The 26,873-nt window shown below is 37.8% G+C and overlaps 1 protein-coding gene, 1 long non-coding RNA gene and 2 pseudogenes across 14 annotated transcripts in view; 1 reads left to right on the top strand and 3 right to left on the bottom strand.

Annotated features, from left to right (window-relative positions):
• Window positions 1-1,222, bottom strand: part of LOC141575136 (uncharacterized) — a 78,576-nt gene extending 77,354 nt beyond the window's left edge. For 4 of the 13 annotated variants that reach the window (XM_074353634.1, XM_074353632.1, XM_074353633.1 and 1 more), the window contains exon 1: window positions 77-214. Coding sequence is in view for 8 of the 13 variants with exons in the window: in XM_074353626.1 (XP_074209727.1) it covers window positions 77-655 (579 nt within the window). In the remaining 5 variants the exon portion in view is untranslated. Of the gene's footprint in view, window positions 1-76 lie in introns of all 13 variants that reach the window. The other 9 variants (XM_074353625.1, XM_074353627.1, XM_074353622.1 and 6 more) reach the window with 7 other exon arrangements.
• On the top strand, window positions 497-26,807 carry LOC141575139 (uncharacterized). The gene is made up of 3 exons (XR_012502494.1): window positions 497-629; window positions 3,212-3,293; window positions 26,589-26,807. It is a non-coding gene; the product is annotated as an uncharacterized LOC141575139 (long non-coding RNA).
• On the bottom strand, window positions 12,811-16,771 carry LOC105071450 (catenin alpha-3-like; annotated as a pseudogene).
• On the bottom strand, window positions 20,415-22,952 carry LOC105071457 (Y-box-binding protein 1 pseudogene; annotated as a pseudogene).
• Window positions 26,808-26,873: the final 66 nt, after the last annotated feature.

Raw genomic sequence — 26,873 nt, 5'->3', positions numbered from 1 at the left:
GAAAACGTATACAATTTAGTGACGGTAGTTCTGGTACAAAGTAGAAAGGAGCCAGAACAGAAAAGCAGCTTCTTACCTTCGCAGGCTCAGCGCGTCCTCCCCGACAGGCCGTCTGAGTTTCGGCTTCTTTGGAACGTCCGCGCCTTCTCCTCCACGCTCCTCCTGCGTGGTGTTTCTTCACGGAAGGAAAGTGCATTTTCTCCCCCAGTCCTTCAGGACATTTCATTAAAACCATAATGGACTTAGTTCTCTGCTGAGACATTTTTAAAAGGGAAGAGGGCCCTGTCCGTTCCGGCCCTCCACACTGTAGGGGCGGGTTCTCCTCAATTCCGCCCGGAGTCGCTTCCTCGGCAGCTGAGAGGAAACTTGCCAATAGCTGTGGCCGCGACTGCGCAGGCGGGACGGCGGGGGAGGGAGGCTGCGCGTATGCGCACGGTCCGCCGCCGCCCAAGCCGCCGCCCAAGCCGCCGCCCAAGCCGCCGCCCAAGCCGCCGCCCAAGCCGCCGCCCAAGCCGCCGCCCAAGCCGCCGCCCAAGCCGCCGCCCAAGCCGCCGCCCAAGCCGCCGCTGCCCCGAGATTGCGGCGCCAAATTCAGCAGAAAAACGGAGCTCGAATGTAGCACAGACAAGGTAGCTGTTGGTTTACATACATACATAACCTGATTTAATTACTCAACTGAGGAAGAATGTATTTTCATGTGGGTCTGTGTATTCTCAAATTCTTAGGGCAATTTAAAAAAAATGACACACTACTTCTCTAGTCTTTATCTAGTTCCGATAGTAGACTTCGATGGCCTTCTATTTACTTACTCATTCATTTAACAAGTGTAATTTAGTGGGGATCTATTTCCAAGTATGCATTTTACAAGATACTTATAACTTGGGAAATGGAAGTGCTTCCTTATTCTGGTCTGGTTCCCTAAGTAAATGTGGTAAGATTAACCAAAAAGGGAATATAAGAAAGAGTATAAGAGTATAAAGGAACATATTATTATTTTTCTTTGATTTCATATCAGATTTATAAGAAGTTGCTCGAGATCTGAGGAAGTATAATGAATTAAACTTCTTCAGTTGGTTTAGAAGGCCTAATTATGTATTTTTCTTGATTTTGTTTCATAAATTTTTAATTATCAAAAGAATTACGTATTTTCCTCCTTTTCTTACTTGTAAATTCCTGTGGTTTTGAATGAATCTGAAACCTCAAAATTAAAACACACATACTACCGGTTAATATTTTGCCTGACCCTTTTCCAAATAAATTGAAGAATCTACCAAGAAAGATATTTTTTCCCACAGGTACTTTTGATTTGCTCTCTCTTCTTACTTTATTTCGATTGGCATTATCAGATTCTAGACCTCAGAAGAAGTTTTATTTATTCCACTCAGACTTGGAATTTGTTTCAAATTTAACAACATAATTCTTGGTGAAATCATTTAAATGTTCTAGGTAAAGTCTATAATATACAGTAGATTCACATTAAACTAAATTTATTTCTTTTTACTTCATTCAACTGTTAAAATCATTAAAGAAGATAATTTAAATAATATAAACAAATTTTATTTAACACTTCATGAAGTGGACTGTCATATTGCAGAGAACTGCAAAATGGGCAGAAGGCAAGAAATTTTTATAGGATCAAGAATAAAGAGCAAGGAAGAGGAAAATAGAAAATATCTGATTGGCTGAGGCTACACAACTTTTAGGTTGAGAAGACCCAGAGGTCTAACCATATAAGGAAGTATAAGCATATAAGGAAGACAAAGGATAACTTGGACTTAAAAAAACACCAAATTTATTTTTATGAAGTGACACAATAGAGGTAATTGTAAAATACAGAATAGAAAAAATGTCTACAAATGTTTGACAAATATATCTAGAATATACAGATACATTCAGCAATAATATCCAGACCTCAGAATCATAGTGTTGAGTTAAGAGAGTAGGAAATAGAATAAGGCATCATTTAGTTAACTTAAAGTACGTATAATTACAAAAGATATTTAAAAGAAAATTGTAAGGGTTTCAAACGTCTCAGTAAAAGTGAGTGGGATGAGAATGGAGATCAAGAAAGGAAAGAAAGTCAAATGAAACAAGGGATTAGATTTCCACAAACAGTAAAACAATGAGCTGCTGAGCTGCAAACCCAAGATGTGCTTAGTCCTGCCCTGAAAATTGAAGGAGGTCAAATGAAACAATCAATCAAGAAAATAAGACACCTTGGTGGGAGTTAATTGGAAAATAAATACATTGATTTTTTTTCAGAATTTTACTATGACGTCAACTCTTTTTGCTTCAATTCTTTTTGTTGCCTGTTCCTCTTCCACAGTTTTAATACACCCTGAAGGCTGAGAGGGTTAACTACATAACTAGAAATAATTTAGAGAGAAAGAGTCATTGAAATATAAAACGGAAACATCCTGCATCACTCTGAGCATTTTTTATGGCAGTGTAAATTCTCTTCATTCAAAAAGCATCTTTTAATATTTTAATTAGGATACTGTGTTCTATGAAAGAAACATCGGATTTTAGGAATGCAAATGAGGGTGCGCTATGAAACAAAGATGCAGAATTTAAAAGGTAATATGCCCTTCAGCAAGCAGCAGTAAAGAGAAAGGATGTTGGGAAGGATCAAGGAAATATTGTGATTTTTGAAATGAAAATTGTACTAGCATTTTTCAAATTTAGCAGTTTGACAAGGCTAATGACAGTTGTAGTACACTTTTAGTTTAAAATGCAAGAATTATCTTTGGCTAATAAACAAGAAATCAATCCAACAGGATGTGCTTATTAGCATTAACTAGGACCCTGTATAGGTTCCTGATAGCACCTCCCTCTGGCCAAGTAGGTGTGCAGGATTCCATTCAGTTGCTGTCTGGGCTCCCTTCTTCTCCCCTTTCCCTTTTTTTTTTTTTTTTTTTTTGCTCATTGCTAGAAAACAAAGAAGACATTAATTGCAGATTCAGCTATAAAATATAGCTGAATTTTAGTTTTCCCATTTTAAACACGAAGGAATTGAGCCTCTGAAAGGTTAAGCAGTTGGCCAAGTGACAGAGCTGGGACTAAAATCCAGGACTGCAGTGAAAGCTCACATTCTCAAGAATGAGACTGCATTGCCGTAGAACTGGAACATAGGACTTCCTCATTCCTAAAGGAGAATTTTGGACACATCTTCTTTAAAATTAAATCTGTGTTGTTTCTTTGTTTCTAACAGGAAAGGAAACCTGCCTAGAAGAAAAACTTCAAAAGAGCCGCGATTTTCTGTCTCAATCAGGATGGGATGCATTGCTGGGAAGGTATTGTGTGAACTATTTTCTTAAGTTTAAAAAAAGGAAAAATAAGGTCAATGCTTGTCCATAGCCCAGGCTACTTGCCAAGGCTGAGACTTTGGAATTAAGCAAGCTACCCATGCCTAGACTCCACACTCAGGCTCTCCTTCCTACTGAGAAGCTGTGGGTGTCGTAGACTTGATTGGGGATCGAGTTTGGCTAGCCCTGTGTCTTCCATATACCTGAAAACGAGCCACAAACTCAACCAGTATTATCAGGTATCCCCTTAAGCTATCAGGAATTATGTGTTAAGATACTGTAGTGCACGTGTAAGCTACATTGAGCCATGATGCTGATGAAAGAACAAAGACTTAGGTCTTTACTGTGTCGGTTTCATCTTATTCACTAAAGTAAACCAGCATGTTAACCAACATTCACGTCAGGACTAGGAGAGTCAGTGGTTAAACATTTACCTGCAGGCGACAGGACAATCAATTATGTTTACCACAAATTTCATGTCCCACAATGTAGAAGACATATAGTCAAAATGAGAGATGTCCAGAAAGGAATATATATAAAAAACAATAAAAGGACATCTTATAAAAAAATCAGTTAAATGTACTTATGATGTCTTGTCCTGCAGACGATAAGATTCACAATGTATATTACAATGCTTATCAAATAACTGAGGTCTTAAGACTTCCGTGGTCCCAGTGGGTAGTCTCACGCATGACTTTAGGCTAAAAAGGCACACACTTTTCACCTCAATCTTAGGAAGAATTTTCTAGCAGCCAGAACCACCTCAAGGTGATTATTTATGTTATGGTTTACACTGGGAGTTAATGCACTTCCTACTCCTGGGCAAACTGAGACATAAGCTTAATAAACATGTGATATGAAGCATCTAACTGAGAAAGCTTTCTAAAGCAGGTGAGTCTTTTTAGATCTTTCACAGTATTAAGGCCATGTGAGTCCAAGAATGAAGATATTTCTGAATATATTTATTTGATGTCACATCAATTTTATCTATTCATTCATTTAATATGTTGTAGATTTGTTTGTTTCATTTCAGACACAGTTCTAGGTCCTGATGAGAGAGTCAATAATAAGATGGGTAAAACCCCTGGCCTGCTTAAGCTGGGAAAGACAAATGATAAACATGAACAAATATATAAAATAATTTTAAATAATGATAAGTACTAAAAAGAAAAGAAATTAACAGTATGGGGGATAGAGAGCATTAAGGTGGAGGGAAGAAAGTTTGCTTTGGTTAAGATTATATGGAATGGGTGATCTTACACCCTCTCTGTGGAGATGATATTTAAACAAAGAACTGAATGGTCAAAAACAGTGAGCAGTGATAAAGGTGCCGGGTCAGAACAGGAAGTGAGAATATCCATTGTAAAGGACCTGAAACAGCAGTGAGCAGTGCACACTTAAAACAAGGCCGTTATGGCAAGAAAGAGAAGAGTCCTCGTCAAGGTCAGGGAGGCAGTAAGGAGACAGACGCGGCACAGGCTTGTGGGCCATGTGACGGAGCGTGGGCTTTATTCTAATTTCAGTGGAATATTGTTTTAAACAGGAGGTTGATGTGATTTAAATTATATTTTTAAAGATAAAGTGGCTTATGTTCTGAAATAATTCAGAAACAGATTTGAGAGTCAGGGGTAGGGAAAGATTGAGAAGTGAAGCTAGATTTGTTTATATTTATTTATACATGCAGCCAAATCAGTAAAATTCTCCTCTGCTGGACCTCTAGATCCTGGATACACGTGCCCAGAGAATCTGCCAAGTTCAGCTTGGTGGGTATCTAAACTTTAGTCCTATAGCGGGGCTGTTGAAGCCCATCTGTTCTATGAGACCTTATGAAAATAAAATAAGATAATAGATGTAAAACCCCTGGTATGATCAATGCTCAATAAACATTAGCTAGTGTTATGGGTAGTAAACTACACGTATTTTCCATTTCCTCCTCTGGAGTAACTATCTCAACAAATTCATTCCTTTTCTTCATAAAGCTGAATCAAACATAGTAGGCATGTTTTAGGCAAATACCATGCATACCAGAAAAGAATATTTCAATGGCTATCTCATTCCTTCTCCATATGGAATATTGTGAAATAAGAATACTTAAGAAACATTTTATTTTTATTCAATTAATCAAATCCACTTAATATTATACTATCTTCTTTTAAAAATAGTTTAAAGAAACAGAATTCACACACACACAGACAACCACACACAAAGTGACAATATTGTCCACAATCCTGTCTTTCACAGATACTTGTTGTTAACATGTGGTTCTATATTGACTTTTGAGGCAGCCAATTACCCAAATGCTTCATCTAGGAAAAACCACTTTATAATGGCTGCATACTTAATTGAATGAGTAAATTAAAGAATTTTCTAAAATGTAATTGGAAATACTCTGACAAGAGGAAGATAAATGCTAAATATTGCCTGTCACAAATAGAAACATTTTTAAAGGATGACATCTAAAATATCGTGCAGAAATGTAGGTGCCGGTCATCTCAGTTGCTGTAAAGTAGGACAGGATCAAACAGCCAACCCAGTGCATACACAGCATTTCAGATACCGTTGTACCACCACAGCCCTGCACAGTCCGCTGTCCAACTTAGCGGCATAGCCATGCCTCACAGAGTCAGAGTCAGGTTAGGTCTCAGTTTAGTTGGCCTAAAAGAGGCGTCATAACATGTCTCTCTCTCAATACGGACAAAGCTTTAACCCGAAGTGAATAATACACCAGTTAGTTGTAAATATGCTATTTTGACAGGAAGATAAGGCCTACTTGTTCATTTATTCAATCCTCCTACATATTAACATACATGATCTCATCACATTTTATTCTAATAATTAGGAAGTTTTCATTTCTTTAGATAAAAATATCTGAGCTTCAGAAAAGTTGAATGGTTTACTGAAAGTAACAGAATAAGCTGCAGGCCTTGAAATCATCTTTTCCTTTATTCATGATAACACAACACGCTCTAATGTCTTGTATGAGAAACAATGGGCACAGAGCACACGTTCTCCTTTAGACTAAAGAATGTGTTCGACTTGCAACCACACTGCTAGAACAGCACTTAGCCATGTCCCTCCCCACCCAGCCTTCTCCCATAGAAAACGTGTTCAGTGCTTCTGTGATCCAAAAGCTGCCCTTCCTACTACAACTTCAACATACTAGGTCAGAGTTCAGAAAACACTCGAAATTTTCAGTTTTTGCCATTTTTATATTGTCTAGTGTTCTTTATACATATTCTCTACTTAAGTGCAAGTTATGTTGGGTGCAAGAACCATCTTGTTTATTCTTTCTTTCTGAAAGTGTCTCTGCTTTTCTCCTATCTTCTCACCCTATCTAAGTTCCTCCCTGTGCAGTGTTTGTGTTGCCCTTACCTGATGGTCAGTCCAGTAGGGCTGGAGCAGAATGTAGGAGGAAGGAAAGATTAAGTGTTCGAAGCCTTTCCAAAGGAAAGCACTAAGGTCAAGGAGAAGGATGTGTGCACAAATCATCATCAGAGATGGGTTATACAGAATCAGTGTCTAATCTTAAAGTAATTGTTTGGAGCTGTGATTTGTGATAAACCAGAAATCAGTGAGGATGGAAGTGGAGTTCTCTTGATCAATTTTAGACATTAGTCTAATAAATCTCAGAGGATTTAAACATAACTTCAATATGTGTTTCCTTGGGCTTGTGGCATCATTTAAGGGGCCTAGAGATAACAAGTTGGCACAGAATATATGTTTAAAAAGCACGTGATGGGAAACCAAGCGTGATCTATCCTTCACAGCCACGTATTTCATCACCAGACATGCAAAGGCTTACTGGCGTTTGCCCACCTTTCAGATAATGGAGCTTCTCCCACTTTTTAAATGATGGAAATTTTGCCTTCTCCAGCATTCTTCTAACATTATGTTCCTCTGCTCTTTTGGTGTCTGATGTCTCTCCTCAATCATCTATTATGCCTTCTATTTAAGCCATTAAATCCTTATTGTGTAATGGTCCTAGATACTTCTTTTGAGCTCCCATCCACCCATGATCCTTCTTGCCCTTGGTCTTTCCCCAACTCCTTCTCTCCTACTGACACCCAGTCCTTTTAACCTACCTGGTTCCTTGGCGCAAAGAATGAAAATTAACCCAACGTACATTGGGCAACTAGAGGTCACCATCACATTTCAGTCTGACCATATGTTCCCAATCATTTAAGCCTCATGGGCATCGGGGTATGATCACTTTCACAAATTTTTAATAATTTTCTTTCAGGAAAAACATTACAACGAATAACTTTTTCACGTCTGGGTTTTGTTTGCAGGTAGTTTTCTGTCACTTTTGAGCATTAATCAAAAGATAAAATAGAGATGATTATAAGAGCTGTACTGCATGAATCCTCCAATTCCTGTTATTTCTCCTTAATATGCTACTTCTCTGCTTTTTGTTTCCTTTCATTCACTAGGTCATTTGAGACTGACTGCTTTGTAGGTAGCGGTAGTGTGCGCTGCTATTGTAAAGGAATATACATGTGTAGGGTTTTTTTTTTTTTTTATTAGTTTAGCAGTGCACTGATGAAAAGAGCATGTTAGAGCAACATAAAATAATCAATCTACTTGAAAATAATTGTATATATTACTCATAATGTAGGGCTGGTTCCAACAAGTAACAAGCAAGTTTTACGATTTTAATGTTATGGCTTTCTTTAATTCATCTTAATTTTAGCTTTTTATGTTACTCTTATTTAATATAACCTCTGTTGTATTGATTTCTTCTGTATTTTTCATTTGGATTTTGTAAAATAGAAGTTTAAGACCACAAGTCAGAAGAAAGGTCACATATGTCAAACACATAGATGGGGCTCCAGAAGATTTGTATCCTGTGCTTGAACCTGAATGGCCTTAAATCTGTTTCAGCTTTAACAATAGAATTTTACTTGGGCAATACTTGCCCGTCCTCGTGTAACTATGTGACTAGTGCTTAACAGCTGTTGCTGAAGCTGGTATTCGTCCTCAGTGCTGCAGTGTTAGGATGCCTTTTGTTGCTGAAGATGTGAATGAAGTGTGTTTGTGCATTGACTGTTGAATTCACTTTTGTGCCATTTTTGTAAATACAATAGTTTTGCACAACCTCTCACAAATGTCTGTATTAATTTCACATATTAAAAAGTAGATGACGTGCCAACCAGAAGCAGAAGAGTTCCTATGCAAAACTCTGTATGTCATCAGAGCTTTTGTATAGAAAGACTAGTTTACAATCATGGGGCTATAGAATAGCAAACTAAAATCTCTGCTCGGTCTGCCGCAGACTTAGGCTTTTCCGTGCATCACTAATAACCCGTGACACCCAGTGGCCTTGTGCAAACACGATGTGTTGCTTAGGCATATCTTTTGTCCTATGCAGAACATTTCATTTTGACTTTTATGAAAATTGTAATTCATGTAATTTATATAAACTTTTTTAATACAGAAACTTTTTACTTCCACAGTCAATTTTGGGGACACTGGAATAAAATGCTTTGCCTCCTGTAGCCCCTTCCTCCTTTTTTTTCTGTCTTCTTTGACTCACGTTGGGCTGTGCTGTTCGGTCTGTTCAGAAGCATAGATGTCTGTACCTTTACTCTTGAAGGCTGCTCTGCTGAATGCTGTATTTTCTAACACAATAATGATATTTTCCTTATAATTTCCCAGTTGTTAATTAACTACTCTTAATCCTGCATTATTACTAATATTTGACAATTGTTTAAATAAAAGGAACTTTATAATGAAACAAACAAAATATGTAGCTTGTCTTTTCAGTCTCGTAACAGGGTCTTTTGCAGATAATTTTTTTTTTTAATTTTAAGGTTCAATTTACTATTTTTTCCTTATATAAACCACATTTTCTGGTAACAAGGTCTCCTTTTTTATATGTTGCTTGGTTTTACATTTTATGTTCTAAGTTCATGACCCATTTTAAGTTGTGGGTTTTTTTTGGTTTTTTGGGGGGTTTTTTTTGTTTGTTTGTTTTGTTTTGTTTTGTTTTGTTTTGTTTTGTTTGGTATAAGGTATAAGATTTAATTTAAGGGTTGTTTTGTTTTGTTTTGTTTTAACCTATAGTGGTTCACTTGCTTTAGCACATGTTTTGGGACAGATATATTTCCTCTATTACAGTGATTTTGCACCTTTATTGAAAGGAATATATTCTAGGGTTGTTAGGTAGAATGTTCTATGAATGTTGACTGGGGCCTATTGGTTAATGGTGTTGTTTAGTTCTTCTGTAACTTATTGTTTGTCTGTATAGTTGTTTTATCAACTCTTGAGGGTGTCTAAAAAGATCCTAGGATGAAACACAAGGTGTCCAGGGTTAGGATTCATTCAAAGGTCATTGTGCTGTTAGACATAATAATTCTAAGTCATATGTATGTTTTGGCCACTCATGCAACTCATAGCATAAAATCTCAAAATATTTCTGTATTATCTAGTGTACCCAGTATATCTGTTAAGCTTTAGCCACAGAAAAAGAACCAGTAAGAGATAGTATATATTAAAGAAATTATAAGGTAGTAGCCTATTGTGAGGGCTGGTTAAGGGAATCAAAGTCTGCAGGCTATGCTCTCAGGAAGGGCAGTTTGAAGCTCTCAGGCAAGTGGTGAAGCTGAGGTCCATGGGTCATATTTCTTATTATTCAGATGAGAGTCAACTGATTTTGAAATTTAATCCCATCTTCAAAGTACTATCATGGTAAAATGTTGATAAGTATTTGATTAAATAACTGGGGGTTGTGGCCTGGCTAAATGGACACATGACATTGACCATCACACCTAGCTTCATTAATCAAACTGTCACTCCTTCAGATGTCTCTTCAAGTATCCATTCTAAGTGATTTGTTTCTCTAGCTCCTACACTTAGAATTGTACCACCTCCCACCAAACACTTCTTAGTCTTCTCATCTGCTTTACTTTGTTTTCTTAGCATTAATTGTTATCTTTCACAATCTATATTTTACTTATTTAATTTGCTTCCCCCTCCATTAGAACATAAATACCACGAATAATCTGGTATTTTTGTTTTTTTGATCTGTTGTTACAGCCCCGACAACTAGTATGGGATTTTGCATAGAGTAGACACTTGTTAAATATTTGTTGAATGGCTGAGCAACATTAAGCAGATAGTGGCCTGATGTCCACAGTAGTTTATATAATGTAAATGTGAACAGAAAATGGTAGTGGATAAGGAAGGTATTTTGCACTAGCATTAAATAATGAAATAACACAGCATGATTTGTAAATTCAAAAGTATTCTGAAAAAGAGCACTTTTCAACATTTTCAACTGAAAGTGAACATTTCTGTTTACCATTACATTTAGAATTATTTGAAGTCTCCAAATAGAGTGTGCTAGTTGCATGGAAAGAACTCTAAAACTGTTTAATATTCTGAGAAGATAATCTTTGTATTTCAAAATGCATTCATTGTTTTATTGACATTATATCTCTAATAATATTTCAAGAAAATAGCAATACTGAGTTGAATATTAAAATGTCACAAAATACTTATCGGCACTACCAAACTTTAGACTATACACATTATTTGACTCAACACTTCTGCTGTTAAATCTCTCTCCTATAAAGATACTTTCAAAGTTTACAAAGAGAGTTGTAGAAGGATGTGCATCACAACACTGCTTACAAAGGCAAAGATAATAATCTCAGTGTTTGTCAGAAGAGGATTGGTTACATAAAATAGTGTACATTCATGTTATGAAATACTGTATAACAGGTTATAAGAAAGAGGCAAAACCATTTTTGGTAACTATTTTTCAAGTACATTAAGTAAAAAGTAAGAATTCAAAAGAGTATATGTATTATGAGCCCTGCATATTAACAAAGATAAATGTGTATTTTTAAGTATGCTTGCATATTAAGAAAGAATTGCAGAAAAAAATACAAAAAAACTTAAGTGAGTTAATAGTGTTTATCTCTCAAGTGGGATACCAGGTGAGAGCACCCTGTTACTATTCTTTTTTTTTTTTTTTTAATGTTTCAATACTGACTTTTTCCGAATTGTGTTTATTATTTTATGATTAAAAACTAGGTTACAATAAATAAATAAAATATGCATATGCTTTGACACAGCAATTTTGTTTCTATAATTTATTGTAAAGAAATGATCAAGGATGTGCATAAAGATTTATGTATATAATGCTCATTGTAGCATTGTTTATTATAACAAAAATGGAAAGTAGCCAATCCTACAGTATAAATGCTGTTAAATAAATTAAACTGTATCCATTTTATAAATATCATGTATTCATTAAAATGACGCTGTGGAAGTTTTCTCCTAGCATGATGTGTCACCCTTCATTAACAAGTTTTTTTTTTTAATGGACCTGTTACAAAATAGTACAGTAGGCTTACATTTTGATTACATTTATACAAACTTTATAGAAGTCTGTATGTCAAATTCTTAACTGATTACCTCTGTTTAGTTGGTTTGTGAATGATTTTATGTTCTTCTTTGTGCATATGTAATTTTTAAAATTTCTGCAATGGTATGCACTACTTTTAGAGCCAGAAAATGTTACAAGGAAGAATCATCATCATATTTATAAATATGAGAGATTTTCCTGCACAAGAAAAAAAAGGTTAACAAGTTTTAGTATAAAGTTTACAAATATTTTGGACCTGACCCAGGTTTTTATTAGTAACACCAAAAAGGGTAATTTAAACCCTGAAACAGGGGAAGAAGCAGCCAAATCAAACATCTGTCAAGATAAAGTTGAATAAAATCAGGTTCAATGGAGAAAGGCTGAGGAATGAAGACTGAATGAAGGCAAATATCTACTTTTAAAATACATAGTCATGACTTAGTAAAAATTAATTATTTTTACTTTTATTAGTGTTCAATAAAAGTTTTAACAGTTACCATTTGCCAAATGCTGGCTATATCATTTTTATGTAGCCCTTACAATAGCCCCATAAAGTTGACCTTAATATACAGTTTTGGGAATTACAGACACTGAACTGAGATATCAAAAAGGGTTTAAAAATTACACAAATATACGCAGCTAGTAAACAATACAGCTGGAACACATATTTCCTTGAACCCAAATTCAACACACTTTCTTTTGTCTACTCAGCCTGTGAAGGTACTTTGCCACCTGTAGCAAATAAACCTGATGTCCACATATGCTCTGCACATTGGGACACTTGAAGGACTAACTTCAAGTAGATATATGCCACGGGAAACTGGGACTATAAACCAAGGACAATTACAGAAGAAAACAGAGTTAGAGGGAAAGCTTCATTTCAGTAGCAAGAGGGGTTCAGACAAAACTCCTAGTGAAGACTGAGGATGAGCTTTGAGTCTTTGCAGACTGATCTGCTTTATCCTCTCCTAGGATGAAAATTTTGAGAATAGCAATCAAGGACGTGTTTTGGGCACATTAATTATTTACCAATTGCAGCCCTTTCTCACTCCAAGGAGAGCAGTAGTGAGGAGAATAGAAGAGCTGTGCCGTGGAGACGCCCTGTTTTTCAGCTCACAGGAATTTGGTGGACACTCAGAGGAGTCCAATGACATGGCGTGAGTGGCCCCTTGACAAAGGCAGCAGGGGGGCTGATGACGGCTGCAGGACTGGGATGAGCACTGGTGCTGGCACAACAGTGCTGAGGGAATAATCTGGGCTGGGTGACAGGGCAAGAAAAGCACCAGAAGAGGCTCACTGGTTGCATGAATGGCTTCCAGATACGTCTTTCCCTAAATTCACTCATCACTTTACTGGGTGGATTTTTTTCTTTTCTGAGCCTCATCTGCAGGAATTTCCTATGGATTCTCTCTTTTAATCAAGGATTTTTTGCAAGGGTCTTCATTCTCCTCATCACAACTGGGCACCAGGGCCCAGCAGGACTTTGAATTCTGATGACCCTAATAGAGGCCACAAAAGACATTTTCATAGTTTGCATTAGAACATTAAATTTTAGTTGCTTGGATGAGGGAAGGGATGCTGTCCAAAGCTGACACGATCACCTCTCCTACCCACGCACTGGGTCTTAGCTTTAACTTGACTACACATTTTCAGGTGGTGAGAGTAGAACTTAATCTGTCCCAGCAGTCCTACAAGAGCTGCTTATGTGATGGGTCTAGATATATGCCAAGCAAGGACTCATGTCCTTGATACTTCTGATATAATTTTAGCCACATAGATCACATCAGTTTATGCTGTGGTGGTCCTTTGCCCTTGTGAAGTCTGTCATCTGCATCATGATCATCCACATCTTCTTGGCCAGAACAGTGACATCGTTGCTTGTATCATCCATGTCTCAATTTCTGCACCCAGCTTACTCTTTACTTTCTTGAAATCAGCCATTTGCTCAGCACTTTTTTTCTTTTTATGCCTTAGGTGTTTGAGTTATCTTAGCCCAGTCAGTTTTCCCTCCAGTCTGAATGCTGTTGTGACAGCAGACCTGGCAATCCTCTTCCAGGTCAGAAACATCTTCCAGTTCCTCTGAGGTTCAAATCATCACGACTGAACGTCTGATATCATGAAATATATCATAGATCTGCTTTGAGATATCTACAAATGGATCAGCATCAAACACACCCAGAGTTTTTACTTAAGGTTTCCAAGGCAAAATTCACGTGTGTCACACACTCAAGAATTACAGTACTTATAAGGGTGTTAACATTTCTCCTCACTCCTTCAGTAAACGTCCCTGGCTCCTAACTGTCCATTTCACCTATGACAACGTGAACTCTTGCTGCCCATACTCTGATAGCACCTGCAGCAAGGTCTAAATTACCAGCATCCTGATCTCTCAAGGCTATGATACATTTGTTAACATCATCTAGGGTATGGCTCTGAGATTTAACTTTTGTAACTCAGGAACAGCCAGAGAAAAGAGTTGCATGGGGCACAGTATGGGGAAAGGGTGCAGAGCATCCATGCCCCCTCTGGGTGCACCATTCTTCCCAGTTCTCCATGGGTTCACCATCAGGAAGCGCTGATAAATCTGTCTTAACACAATGAATTTCTAATCACCAGCAATACTGTGCAGTTGTCTTTCCAGAACAGTAGTGACAGAGATATGTGTTTAAGATTCATGGGGGCAGCGATAGAATTTAAAACCCTAGGAAAGGATTAGATCACCAAGGGAGCAAGTATAGAAGAGAAAAACCCGTGACAGAGTGCTCAAGATCTAGCAAAGAAGACTGAAAACCAATAGCCAGCAAGAGAGAAGAAGATTTAAGAGAAAGGAAAGATAATTGTTTCAAGGAGGAGAGAGTAATTTAGTAATTAGGGCAAATGCTGTTGATGGATAAATTAAGATGAAGATTGAGAAATGGCCATTGCTTTTAGTGATACAGAGATTACTGGTGACCTTGATGAAATCCTAGAGCCACGTGGGGGAAAAAACAGATTGGAGGGTCCCAAAAGAATGGAAGAGAAAAGATTAGGAAACTCTTCTGAGGAACTTTACTGTCAATTGTGTGAGATAAATAGGGCATTAGCTGGAGATAAAGGTGTAATCAAGCAAGGATTCTTTTCAATTGGAAGAAATAACAGGATATTTGTATACTATTGGTAATTATTCAATAGAGAAAGAAATCTGAGCATGAGATGAGCAAAGAGATAACTGTAATTCAGTAAACAAGAAAAGCCAACGTCTAGCACACAAGAGTAGTGTTGACCAGAAGCACAGACCGCGCCCCTGCTGTATCAAAAGAAAGGCAGAGGATATGGGCAGGTGTGCAGCTATCTTGGTGGAAGTTCTCTTCTGACAGCTTTCATTTTCTCAGTGAATTCCAGGATAAAATCTGAGATTAAGGATAAAGAAGAAAGTATTGGAAGAATGGAGGAGAAGACATGAAACATATTTAGGAGAGTTGGAAGGGAAGTGACTGGGGAAATACAGAATGATTACTGCAAAGCTTTATCATTATTAACCTGTATTATGTTTACTGTTTTCATTTAAATGTATTCAATCTATTTTACAATGTCTGTTTTAATTTCTAAATGTAGTAAATATGACCACAACCTATATTAATGCAATCATGTTTGGCTATTCATTGATCTTTAGGAGTAGACAGTGGTCTGTAGATGAAATGTGTGAGAAATGCTGGTACAGATGAAAGAATATGGGCTCCTTCTCCAAGGACAGGGTGAGGAGGAACTAGTCACTGGAACTGAAAATTAGAGAACATGACCAGAGTTTAGAGCTTCATCATATTTATCTGCTATATTTCACTGCAAAATCTGTTTGCCCATTTAACTTTTGTAGACAATTCTTTATTCTATGTTAAAGAGCATCTGTATATTAGGCACTTCTTGTATCCCAACTCTTGGCCCTTCTTAGTTCAACCACTGCTGTTGTCACCAGCCCTGCAAGGCTTCCACTATTCTGCCTGATGGTCATAGTTGTGACTCAAGCCTGCATCACCTACCTTACCCTTCCCTCCTTGGATTCTCTGAGCCACAGTGTGGGAAGCCCACAGGAACGGACTCACACATGTGCCCCACTTGGAAAAGTATGGCACCGTCATTGAACAATGAATGATGATGATCAATAAACATTTCCCCCTGATTTGCACCTGAGTGCAAACTTCATAAGGCTTCTCGCAAAATGCCAAGGGAACCTCTTAAAACCTCTTGATAGCCCATCTTTGTTTGGCTTTAACTTCCTGTCTATTCCTCACTTCTACTTCCTGGGGTGCTGTCTGCAAGTAAAAACAACTCTGCTTCAGTCTCTGCTTTAGGGGACACCCAAACTAAGATAGTATTCAACCAGATTTTCTGCCTAAAAATGCAGGTATTTTCCTGTCACACTAATCCAAATCCAATGTGTTTCCTGTTAGTGAAAAATAAAAATTGCCATAGAAAGTATATATTTGTAGAGCAAGAGATACAAATGTGAAATGAATCTTTGACAAATGAACGCTCCCATATACATTTTTGCTTCCATGTTTTAAATGAATACCAAATAATACATTGGTAATATATTCTCCAGCTATAAAATGGATCCATTGGTTAAACTAAGCTTCTACTGGGTAATGGAAAAAAAATTATAACAAAAGAAAAAGTAAAAGTACTCAATGAACCAGAAAAATAAAATATCTTTAGCTTTTAACATACATCTCCATAGTAAGACTGAAGAATAATGGTCAATAATCTAATTTAACATTTCTCAGTGCCTTAGAATTTTGCATGCTTTTTCTGTTTTTAGCAGAAGGATTTCTCCTATGAATTCAATTTCATGCCATCTCACTAATACCATGTAGTGACATCTCATAGGTCATCATTAACTTCCAGAATCTCCTCTGGCAGAAAGCTCTCTTCTCCGGATTTCCACTTGAGGTTGTGGCCCTATGTGAGTATGCTGAGCGTACTTGGAAGAAATCAGCCTGTCCCAGTTGTATTAGGAAGTCGCAGACTATGATCTTCTCATTTAACACACCCTGCTCAGTAGTTATTAAATAACTATGGAGGGAAGTTTGATGCCCTCTTGGTAACCTACCTCACTCATATTGTTGGCCTTGTGGTCAAGACTGATACAATTTTAAATATAACCACTGCTTCCTCAAGAATTATTATTCCATTTGCTTGTTCTACTTGTTCATTACACACAAATCTGACTACCTATTGTTAGAAATATTCAATTTTGGGAAACATAATAGAAAATAAGACTCAAATTTGTCATTTTGGCAAATGTCAAGTTTCCTTTTAGTATAGATTTTGTAGATTCTCTGGTAAATTTCAAACTATCATAAGAAATAGCTCAAATAGCATTTCTTCTTTACAAGCTGACTTGACTACCATACAAGCACAGGTAGATTTTAATACCTCTGTTCTCCTCTTTAACATATTAAGTTGTATCACATTTTATTATATGTACTGATTAACACACTTGCCTGTCACTTTAAGAACTTTGCAGTCAGCTCTCTCGCCATATACACTTTCGCATGGTCATCGCAGAGCCTGGTGCCTCACACATAGAAAATGTTAAAAAATAAATACATACATGAATGTATGAATGAATGGATGAAAGAATACACCAACCAATACATGAATGAATACATGAATGAAAGAACAAATAAATAATTGAAACAAGTGGGTTCAATAGAGCACCAGGGTCAGAATTCCAGAAGCACAATGGAAACGTCCAGGCCTATTAAGGGAGGTTTTGTTTTGTTTTTTTCTTCTTTTCTTACATTTTCCAATTCAGTGTTTAAATTGTTTCTGATTTAGTGGAAATGAAAAGATATTTTTCATTGAACTAATTTTTCTATTGTAATATTCTTTCTGACTTTAATTAAATAACCTCTGTAAGCTTGTCTTTTGCCTTATTTCTGCTCTTTCTCAGAAGTGAAGCCATGAGTGCTCAACTCACAGGCTTCACGAAGATTTCACAGCTCTATTTTTAATGCTTGCAGTAGAGTTGGAGACATACGTTAAGAATTTTTTTAAGTCTTATTAATTCCAGCAAACTGTCACAGAGAAAAATTTATTCTGATCAGAATTATACTAATTACTTTTATATAATCAGGGATTTGCAATCACCACTGCTTTGTGTGATCTTACAACTTGCCATTCTCCGCTCAATGCTAAATCTGGACCTCTGAGCTTTTACACTTTTCAACAGCGGTGTATTCTGCTCTAGACACTAAGGTTTAGAGCTTTAGAAGTAGGCATATACAAGATAACAGGAGAATTATAGTTTCTTGATTAAAATTACTATTTAGAAGTGGTATACAGTTTTATTCACGGATCTTTCTTTTTTCTTTGTTGTGTTCCCTGGTAAAGTTGATTACTTTGGATGTTGTTGGCGTGGCACAAGGTAAACCACCTGACAGCTTTGGTAAAGTTTATTTTTTTGTAATTGGACTAAAAAATTTGCTTTTGGCGTTTTGTCTGGAACTATTTCACTTTCCTAGAGTTTTAGAAATCATCAATCTTATATGTATAACTTGGGTAGCCAGCTTGACAGTTTTGATGGGCCATTATTGTAATTTAAATTTCATTTTTGGAAGATTTCATTTGACATTTCAGACTTATTATGCTTCCTTGAAAGCTGACATTCCAGAGGGCTCTGCCCTTGATCTCAGGTCATCGTCAGTTAATGCCCATGGTCCGCAGCAGCCCCCTTGTGTGAATGTGGCCCCACAGCACTTGTGCAGCACCGTTTCTTTATGGCTCTTTTTCATTAGTACTTATATTGGACAGTTTGAGAGCAGTCTAGAAACTCTCCCAACACAAGTTTCATTAACTATTAAGATGAACAATAATTAGAAATTACAGTTGTGTTTGATGAAGGATAAATAATAAAGTTGTCGTAAGTGATACTTCCTTTTCATAAAAATAGAAAGGAGGAAAAGAAAAGGCAGACTACAGAGTCCCTGGTTTCATTTCTTTCCTCTTTGCTGGCACTGAGAAGAATTTCTGTAGCTTCATTAAACTAAGACAGAGTGTGACTATAATTAATACTATTATTTAAAAAGGTCATTTATAGGTTTACTTTGCTTTCAGCAAATCTTCTATAAAGAATATATTAAAGAAAAATGAGGCAAATTGTCATTTTAACAGGGTATACATAAATAGCACTTCTGTGAAAAGAATTCTGCTTTAATGCTTCGAAAATATCAAGTGGCTCACAAAAATATTTATACACTTAATTATAGAAGGCATTGCATATATTATAAAACATATACTAATAATGTAAGTTCTTATTAAGAAATAATGTCTCATATTTATTTATCAGCAAGAAAAAGTATTCTTAATTGTGGCTGCATATTCTCATATTCAGAAATAATTATTCCTTAATTTTCTTTATCCTTTCACTCATGATGCTCTGAGTTCCCTAAATAAGCAGGAGTAACCTGGTAGGAGCGGACTGGGTGGGAGGAGGTTTCCCAGAGGTGCCTGACTCACCGCTGCAGCCGGTGATTTCCTTGTGGTTATTTTCTAGGTACTAGATACCTTGCTTAGTCTCTTCAAATCCCTTGAAATCACAACGTACCTCTGGTATTCCTTCCATCTGCTGTGTAAATAATTGCTATTCTCTTCACCAATCTGTAATGGTGTTTGTGATTCCCTTTGTAATGCCTTCTGGTCACCATCAAACACTGATCGACCACTGCATTTCATCTGCAGTAGGTACACTGTCTCTGTCAAGTGATCTTAACCTCAGTCAAACCTTTTCTGTGTATCTTTGGACAGATTTGCACTATCAAATTTACATCTTGTTTAATTTTTTGATGTGTTGTCATTTTGGGTCAGGGGTGGTTTTCTGAGAACAAAATAAATGGCAGAGAGCTGCAATGGGACAATAATGCAGCAGAGAATACTCTCTGCTCAGTGTCAGAAGAGTGCCATTTGGCTGAGAGCATTTGCAGCAGTGGACTCCGATGCCCACTGGCCAAACAGATACTGTTGGCTTGCTGCACTTGCTCCTCTGGCCTGAGAATGTGTGATAACATTCAACACATACATGGGAAGTGTGGTGGGGGGTGTGGGTGTGTCTCTGTGTGTATATACACACATATGTTAACAGTGTACCATTATATATATGTTTATATGTCTAAAACCATGTTTTTATTCCTCTATTGTACCTAAAAATAATAAATCAGAGATGTATGAATTGAAATTGATCTAGTTATGTGTATAATACCCAACAAGTCTGCAAAACACAAAGGAATTGAAGTGGTAAGAAATAGCATGTCTCTTTCTCTCCTTCTGTTTGCAAATACAATTTTTTTAAGACCTTTATTAACAGGTGCTTGCAGTTTGTTGACTTTTTTTTTTTTTTTTGAAAAATCAAGCTGTAAACTTTGATTACAAATTAAAAATGAGGTTCTTAAAAATCTTATCTTGACCAGATATGAAACAATCAAAAAACCTTTAAAGGTGTATTGAGAAAAACCAGGCTTTAAAAAAAAACAAAACACGTTTGTGATTAACAAAAATGATGTCTGTCTTTAGGTAAAAATACTAAAAACCGCATGCTGCATAGATAATGCAGATAGTTCTAGTTATCTGGTCAATAGGCAAAAAGCAAGCGCTTAAGGTCCTCAGCTCCAATCTTTTGTTCTTTTCTTATTGCTGGAATTTCATATTCATTTCTTCTTGTTGGACAACTAAACCGGATGATGGTGGAGCTAGTAAGCTGGCATTTACTCAGCCCTGCCCTGCTCAGCCTCGGAAGCAGACAGAATTCTCAGCTGGTGGGTCGGCTCCTTTTGTCTCTGCCATCTCGTGGTTTAGGGTTTCCTGGGCGTCTGCGTCGGTAATTGAAGTTGCACCGGTACCGACGTTGAGGTGGCTGCTGACCCTGGGTCTCATCTCCTTGATTGTTCTTATCTTCTTCATTGCCCTCCTCTCTGGGCTGTCTTGGGCGAGGAGGGCCCCTGCGGAATCGTGGTCTATAACCCCGATGCATATTCTGCTTCACTGGTCCACCTTGCTCTCCTGAACCCGGGCTGTCAACACCCTCCATCACTTCTCCCTGCGCAGGAGGGTAGGAATGCTGTGGTTGATGCCCATTGGGTGTCCGCCTGCAGTAAGGTGGGAACCTCCGCCTGCGGTAGAGCCGGAGCTGCTGGGCCGGGCCTTCGGGAGCGCTCTCCGATCCTCATTCTTTCCCCCACTCTCACTGTTCTGTAATTCGGCTGGTAAGTGCGTGGACGGCCCCTGAGACGTTGAGAGCGTGTATAACGGTACGGCCTGCTGCATATTTACTGCCTTGCCCTGGACCTCCACCAGGGCCTGCAGCATTTGCTGCCTCTGCACCCTTTTCTCCTTCAACGACATCAAACTCCAGTCCCTCCACCTCCTACACCGCGAAGGCACTTCCTGGGGTTACTCTTCCGTAGGACAGTCTGGTGCACAAATGCAGCTTCCTTGGTGTCATTCCTGTTGATGAAGTCGTATCCATTTCTTATCTTGAACCACTTTACTGTTTCCAAAACCTTCGTTGAGATGACCTTCTTGTCCCCGCTGGCAGGCGCCCCCCACCCCACCCCATGCAAGGCCACCCGGGCTGCTCCCTGCGCCGCTGCCCGCCTGGCCGGGCTTGGTGTCGGCAGCGCTGAGGGCGGGGGCGGAGGGGTGCTGCTCAGGGCTCTCTGGGGTCCGCTCTATGCTCCCACTACCAATGAACTCCGCAAATACAACTTTTTTATGTGCTAATTAACTACTGAGGTTCTGTACTTCCTTACTGTCTCCTTTTGATCACGAACTGAAAAGGGGATTTTCAGAAATACATTGATTGTAACAGAACTCCATTTCAACAAAAGAATATGTGTGACCATGTGAGATTGGTTTTAAAGGATTTTATTTCCACTGTTGTCCAAATCACCTTATATTCAGCTTTAAGCTGTAAGAGTAGATTTTGAAAATCCAGTCAGTAATATACATGAGAGGAATTCCTTATAGTTGTCATAATATGTGCTGTTTCAGTTAACTTAAGGAGCAATAAAGTTTGATTGTAAGCAATATTTACTGGAATGGAAACTTCTCAACTAATTATACAGAAGGACACTCTGCGGAAAAGACTGGGTACACTTTTTGTTTGCTTATATTAAACTCTGATGAAGACACATCCTTCCATGTTAGTCCACAATTCCAATTTCAAATATTTACCTTTACATGCTTACCCTTTATCTTCTAAGCAATACAGCATTACTGGCTTCCCCTTACACTTTCCTTTCACCCTTCTTCAACTAACCCAACAGTTCTTCCTTGGGGGAAATCCTTCCATCACCAATACAGCATTAAGCAGATGAGCTAGTCTTTGGTCAGCAAGGAGCCCAGTCTCCCAGCCGCACTGACGGTTAGGAGGAGCAGACACGCTGAGGCATCAGAGCCCAACGCCGGACTTTGGCTTGAACAGCTGGGTAGGGGGCTCTCTCTTCACTAGGAGAGGCGATGTAAGGAGGATGGAGCCGGGAGCCGGTCCGGCTTGCCGCAACAGGGCAGGAGACGCCTGAGAGTGAAGCCAGCTCTGAGGAAGCTGAGAGGTGCAGCCTGACAGCGCCGCCTGGAGCCCAGAGCCCGGGGGCGCCGAGGTAAGGCTCGTTCCTCGGACAGCGTCCCTCGCAACCACTTACATGCGGTGATCAATTCTCCTTTCGGTTTCTCTAGTTTGAGTGTGTGTCACTTGCAACTGAAAGATTTGTGACTAACACACAAACACATACACAAACTTAGCACTTGATAAGTTGAACACACAGAATGGCACACCTTATCTTTGAAGTGTTGCAAGTGAACTATTAAAAAGAGGGAAATGTTCTTGGACCTTAGCCTGATACAATGAAGGGTTATCTTAGGAGAAAACAAATAATGTGATTCATTGTTAATCTAATATAAAGTTTCTTGGAAGAAAAATATAATACCACTTTTTGGTTATATTCCAAGCCCTGACTGTGATGCTCAGGAGGTCTCCAGCCCAGCCTCCAAGCCCAGGTTTTCCTTGCTGACCGAAGGCTACTCTACAGCTGACTTCTGCAGACCTGTAGCTCCTTACCACGTGCTCAGCCTAATCGCTAAATGAACGGCAAAGAATCATTGTGTGTAGCTTCTTCCCAATTCTGAAGTGGATATAAGACTAACTCACAAAATCAGTCGTTTGCAATTCCCAGAGTTGTGAATTACATTTTTATGCCACCTCCCTATCTGAACACTAACCTCTGACTTTTCTTTTTGGACCACATGCTGGCAGTTAGGGATGGGACTCAGGCTGACGGTGGGAAATGGCAGGAGTGGGAGAGGGGCTTCCTCTCAGCCTAACCTGTAAGGCAGCACACGGTGCAAGTATCCTTTGGGAAAATGCGTGTCTTCTCTTATAAAATAAAGAATACAGAATAAAAATAAAGGATTCTCTTATAAAGTAAAGAATAGTTTGAGTGTTACTTTTGCTTTCAAAAAATAAACAAAACAAAATAAACAAAACCAAAAAACTTAATCCTCACTGAGTAGAGGGGGAAACAAGAGCTTAGAGTCTAAGATAAACTGTAATCTGTTAGTGACATGGAAGAAGCTAGAAAGGAGAACTCTAGTTCAAAAATTAAAACCAAAACTATTCCTTGGGTTTGTACTGTTCTTAGGACTCCACTCATATCCACCAACCAATAAGGTGCATGTTTAGAACACTTCCAAATTCCAGTATCTGTGTGTCTTTGCTGAAAGCTTTCTCTGTCCAGTGGAAGCTGTTCTGCTTGTGTGCACGAAAGGCAGCCACAAGTTCTGGGGAACTACCGTCCCCAAACCCAGCAGTTCTCAGCCAGTGACTGACAGGAGTTGGTGTAGAAGCACCTCAGCTTCCTTACACTTCAGGTGGGAAAAAACTTAAGATGCATATGCTACACGCCATTTTCTATAGTGCCTCAGAAAAATTCCCTTCCAGTTGCCCACAGTGGTGCATTAATTATTGGTGCTCCCTTCGCTGCCTCCTGTCTAAATGTACCAATTCTTCTCCTTCTAGAATGACTTTGCGGCCATCTAGCCAATCCTAAATCCCTGTTGCCCTTTTGCATCTTTGGGACCCCAAACCAAGATAGCTACTAATGTTGATCATTCTCTTAGACCCCGTCCCACTTATGACAGGTTACAGACGCCATGAAGAAGTGGGAGCTAACACCCTTCTGGATCCGGGTCATATTCATCATCATCATCATCATCATCATCATTATTATTTTATCCAAACAATGCTTGATTAATCAATCCACCATTTCCTGTTTCTTTGTTCACCATTTCTATTTACATCTTATTCTCTCTTTCTGACTTGACTTCATCCTTTTCATAGAATAACATTTAGTATACATTTTGGTAAGAGTTTATTTGCACTCATAATTCATGGTGTTTTTTTTGAAAATGTTCTTAACTACCATTTCCTTAATAGGTTTATCTGGATATAAAATTTTAGCTAATGACTAAATATAAAATGTTAAGTTGCCAGTTATATTCTCTTAGTATTTTAATTCTTTTTTAATGTCATTGGTTTCTATCAGTGTTAGTTAACACTAAGTTAATCTTTGTGGTTGTTAGCACTAAGTTAATCTTTGTAAGTAATATTTTATGTGATTTTTTTAACTTTGATTACATACTTTTCCTTGACGACTCAGTATTTCATTAAAGTGTATCTATATGTGGATTTATTTTTATTCATCCTAGTTGGGATTTACTATGATTCATGAACATGAAAAATCAAGATTTTCTTCAACTCCAGAAAAGTTGCAAGAGTTATGTCTTTCACATTATCTCTTTTCTAGTCTCTGTATTCACTCTTTCTTGTTAATTAGAAATATGTTCATCTATTCATTCTTCCAGGTTTCCTGAGATTGCTTTCATTTCATTTTTATTCCTTTAACCCTCTGTGGTTAATTCTGAATAATTTATTCATTTCATGTCCAGCTTGCACCTTTTTCAGCAGCTTTATCTAATCTGCCATTGCATTTTCCTTGTGATTACAGATTTCATTTCTGTGTGTTCTTTTGGTTTAAATTTTGCTCTGATTATTTTTTACAGCATCTTGTTTTTTGCTTGTGTTTTCAACTCCATATTTCATTTTTTAAGATGTTTGACCATACTTATATTTTATATCTTAAAATTTTAGTAACTGATAATTCTGTTTCATTTAGTTGTTTGTTGTCCATGCTGACTCCTATTTATCATGGTTTATTTTATGTGATTTGGGGTTGTGACTTCCTTTTCACAGCAGTTTTTGCTCTGAGAACCCCACACAACCTGGATTGTGAGTGCTTTGTTCCTGAAGGCATTCACATTTGCTTCTTTCATTGCCAGCACACTAGCAACAGAATTAATTTGTTGACTTTAGGTATCCTTGGCCTCTCCCAGAACATAAATTAAAAGCTAAAAGTTTATGAAGACAAGGATTTCATTACAAAACCTCAGAATCTCTAATTGCTTTCCTCTAACAGCTTAGGGGGGAAGTCAAGTGTTCTGACTTCATGCAGTCTCGGCTGATTGTCTTTGTAACCAAAGCCCGTGCCTTGTCCCCGTGGGAATGTGGGAAACCAATCATTCTGATCATCTGCTTCAACAAACACTCCCATAGAAACCACAGCCGCAGCTCCCACTCCCCACGTGTATCATCAGCTTTCTTTTCTTTATAGCTTCTTGGGAGTTTTCTTATTCTCTTGTTAATTAAAGCATATATTTTAGAGTATCTTATTGTATTTTATCCAATATTTCTAAATGTTTTGAAGCTGAAAGATTTTCATATTATCTATTAGGTTGAGCTATATAACATTTCCATTTTTTATCAGCCCAAAATATTTCAACATCACTGGCTTCATGTGGTTCAGTCTATATTACCCACGCTAGTGGAAATGAGTATCACTGCAGCCTTTCATCCCGTTAAATAAATGACATTCAGTGGGAATAGCGGCTAGTTTTTTGGTCATCCTGTCAATTGGCTACTAGATATTTGGATGGAATTTATGGACTATTTCCAAACCAAGACTATTTTCAGCGCCCCATTAGACTTTAAGCTGAAAAGTATCATAAATTCTCAAGTTTGAGTGATTCAAGTTAGATTGTGGCAATACATGCCCAAATGACTCCTCGGGTGCACTTAGGTATTTTTACAGTATTTATCATGTATGATTTAAACATATATATATATATTTAAATATAAATCATTAATTTCTTTCATCCATAAGTAAAGAAAACCATGCTCTGAAGGAACTAAACTCTTGGTAAACTAGCCATTTGCATCATAGTTTTCTTCTTAAGAAAGCTTTATTTACCCTTAATTTTTAAAACAAACATATTCTGGCCATAAAGGGGTAGGTTCTGGCTACCTCAGATGCACTGAACTTACTGCATTTATCATTGAAGTAAATCACTGAGCGAGACACTCAAAATCTCAAGACTAGTCTTTAAAGGCAATTTCAGTGTCATAAGTAAGTGTTTTTTGTTTCCTAATCTCATTTCAAAATCATTATACCTTTCAACAGTCTGAGTTCAGCAGAACAGTAAAGCAAAGTCATGACTTGTTAGCAATTTTTTCAGAAAGCACACTAACAACACACAGACAACATCATCACAATTTGATCTTATTTACAGTTTTCTCTGTTTTATTCAATTGTAGATTCAGATTAGCAGGGATTTGTTTAGAGTTACAAATATCTGGAGAATAAAATGGTGCATAAGCTGGCACTGCAGTACAGCCGCCTCCACTCAGGTCATCAAATAGTCCTCAATTAAATACCTCTTCTCCTGTATCATGATTTTTTTCAATAATAAGCAAAACAAAATATGTGAAAACACTTCTCTCTAATACACTGAGACCAAATACACTTTACACATCGATGTTCTCTCCACAGGTAAACAACGTGATAACGGCATGTACACTGGATGGTGAGCATTCACCCATGGTGCATACTTGTGACGTTGTGCAAAGACACACCGTATCAGTTGAAAAGTGCATCTTCTCTACAGTCTCTTCTGCTTTCCCTCACATGATCATATATATCATTAACTGACTTGTGAAGCACTTTAAAAAATTGCATGATTTGTGTTATTTTATTATCCAGAATAAAACTTGGGGTGCGAAGCTTTGGTAGCTGAGTTTTGCTTTCTTCTCTCCTATTTGAACTAATTAATTAGTT

The sequence above is a fragment of the Camelus bactrianus genome, chromosome 26 (assembly GCF_048773025.1).
Source record: "Camelus bactrianus isolate YW-2024 breed Bactrian camel chromosome 26, ASM4877302v1, whole genome shotgun sequence".
Lineage (NCBI taxonomy): Eukaryota > Metazoa > Chordata > Mammalia > Artiodactyla > Camelidae > Camelus > Camelus bactrianus.
The sequence above is the reverse complement of the archived record's forward strand: the minus strand, read 5'-3'. Positions and strand labels throughout refer to the sequence as shown.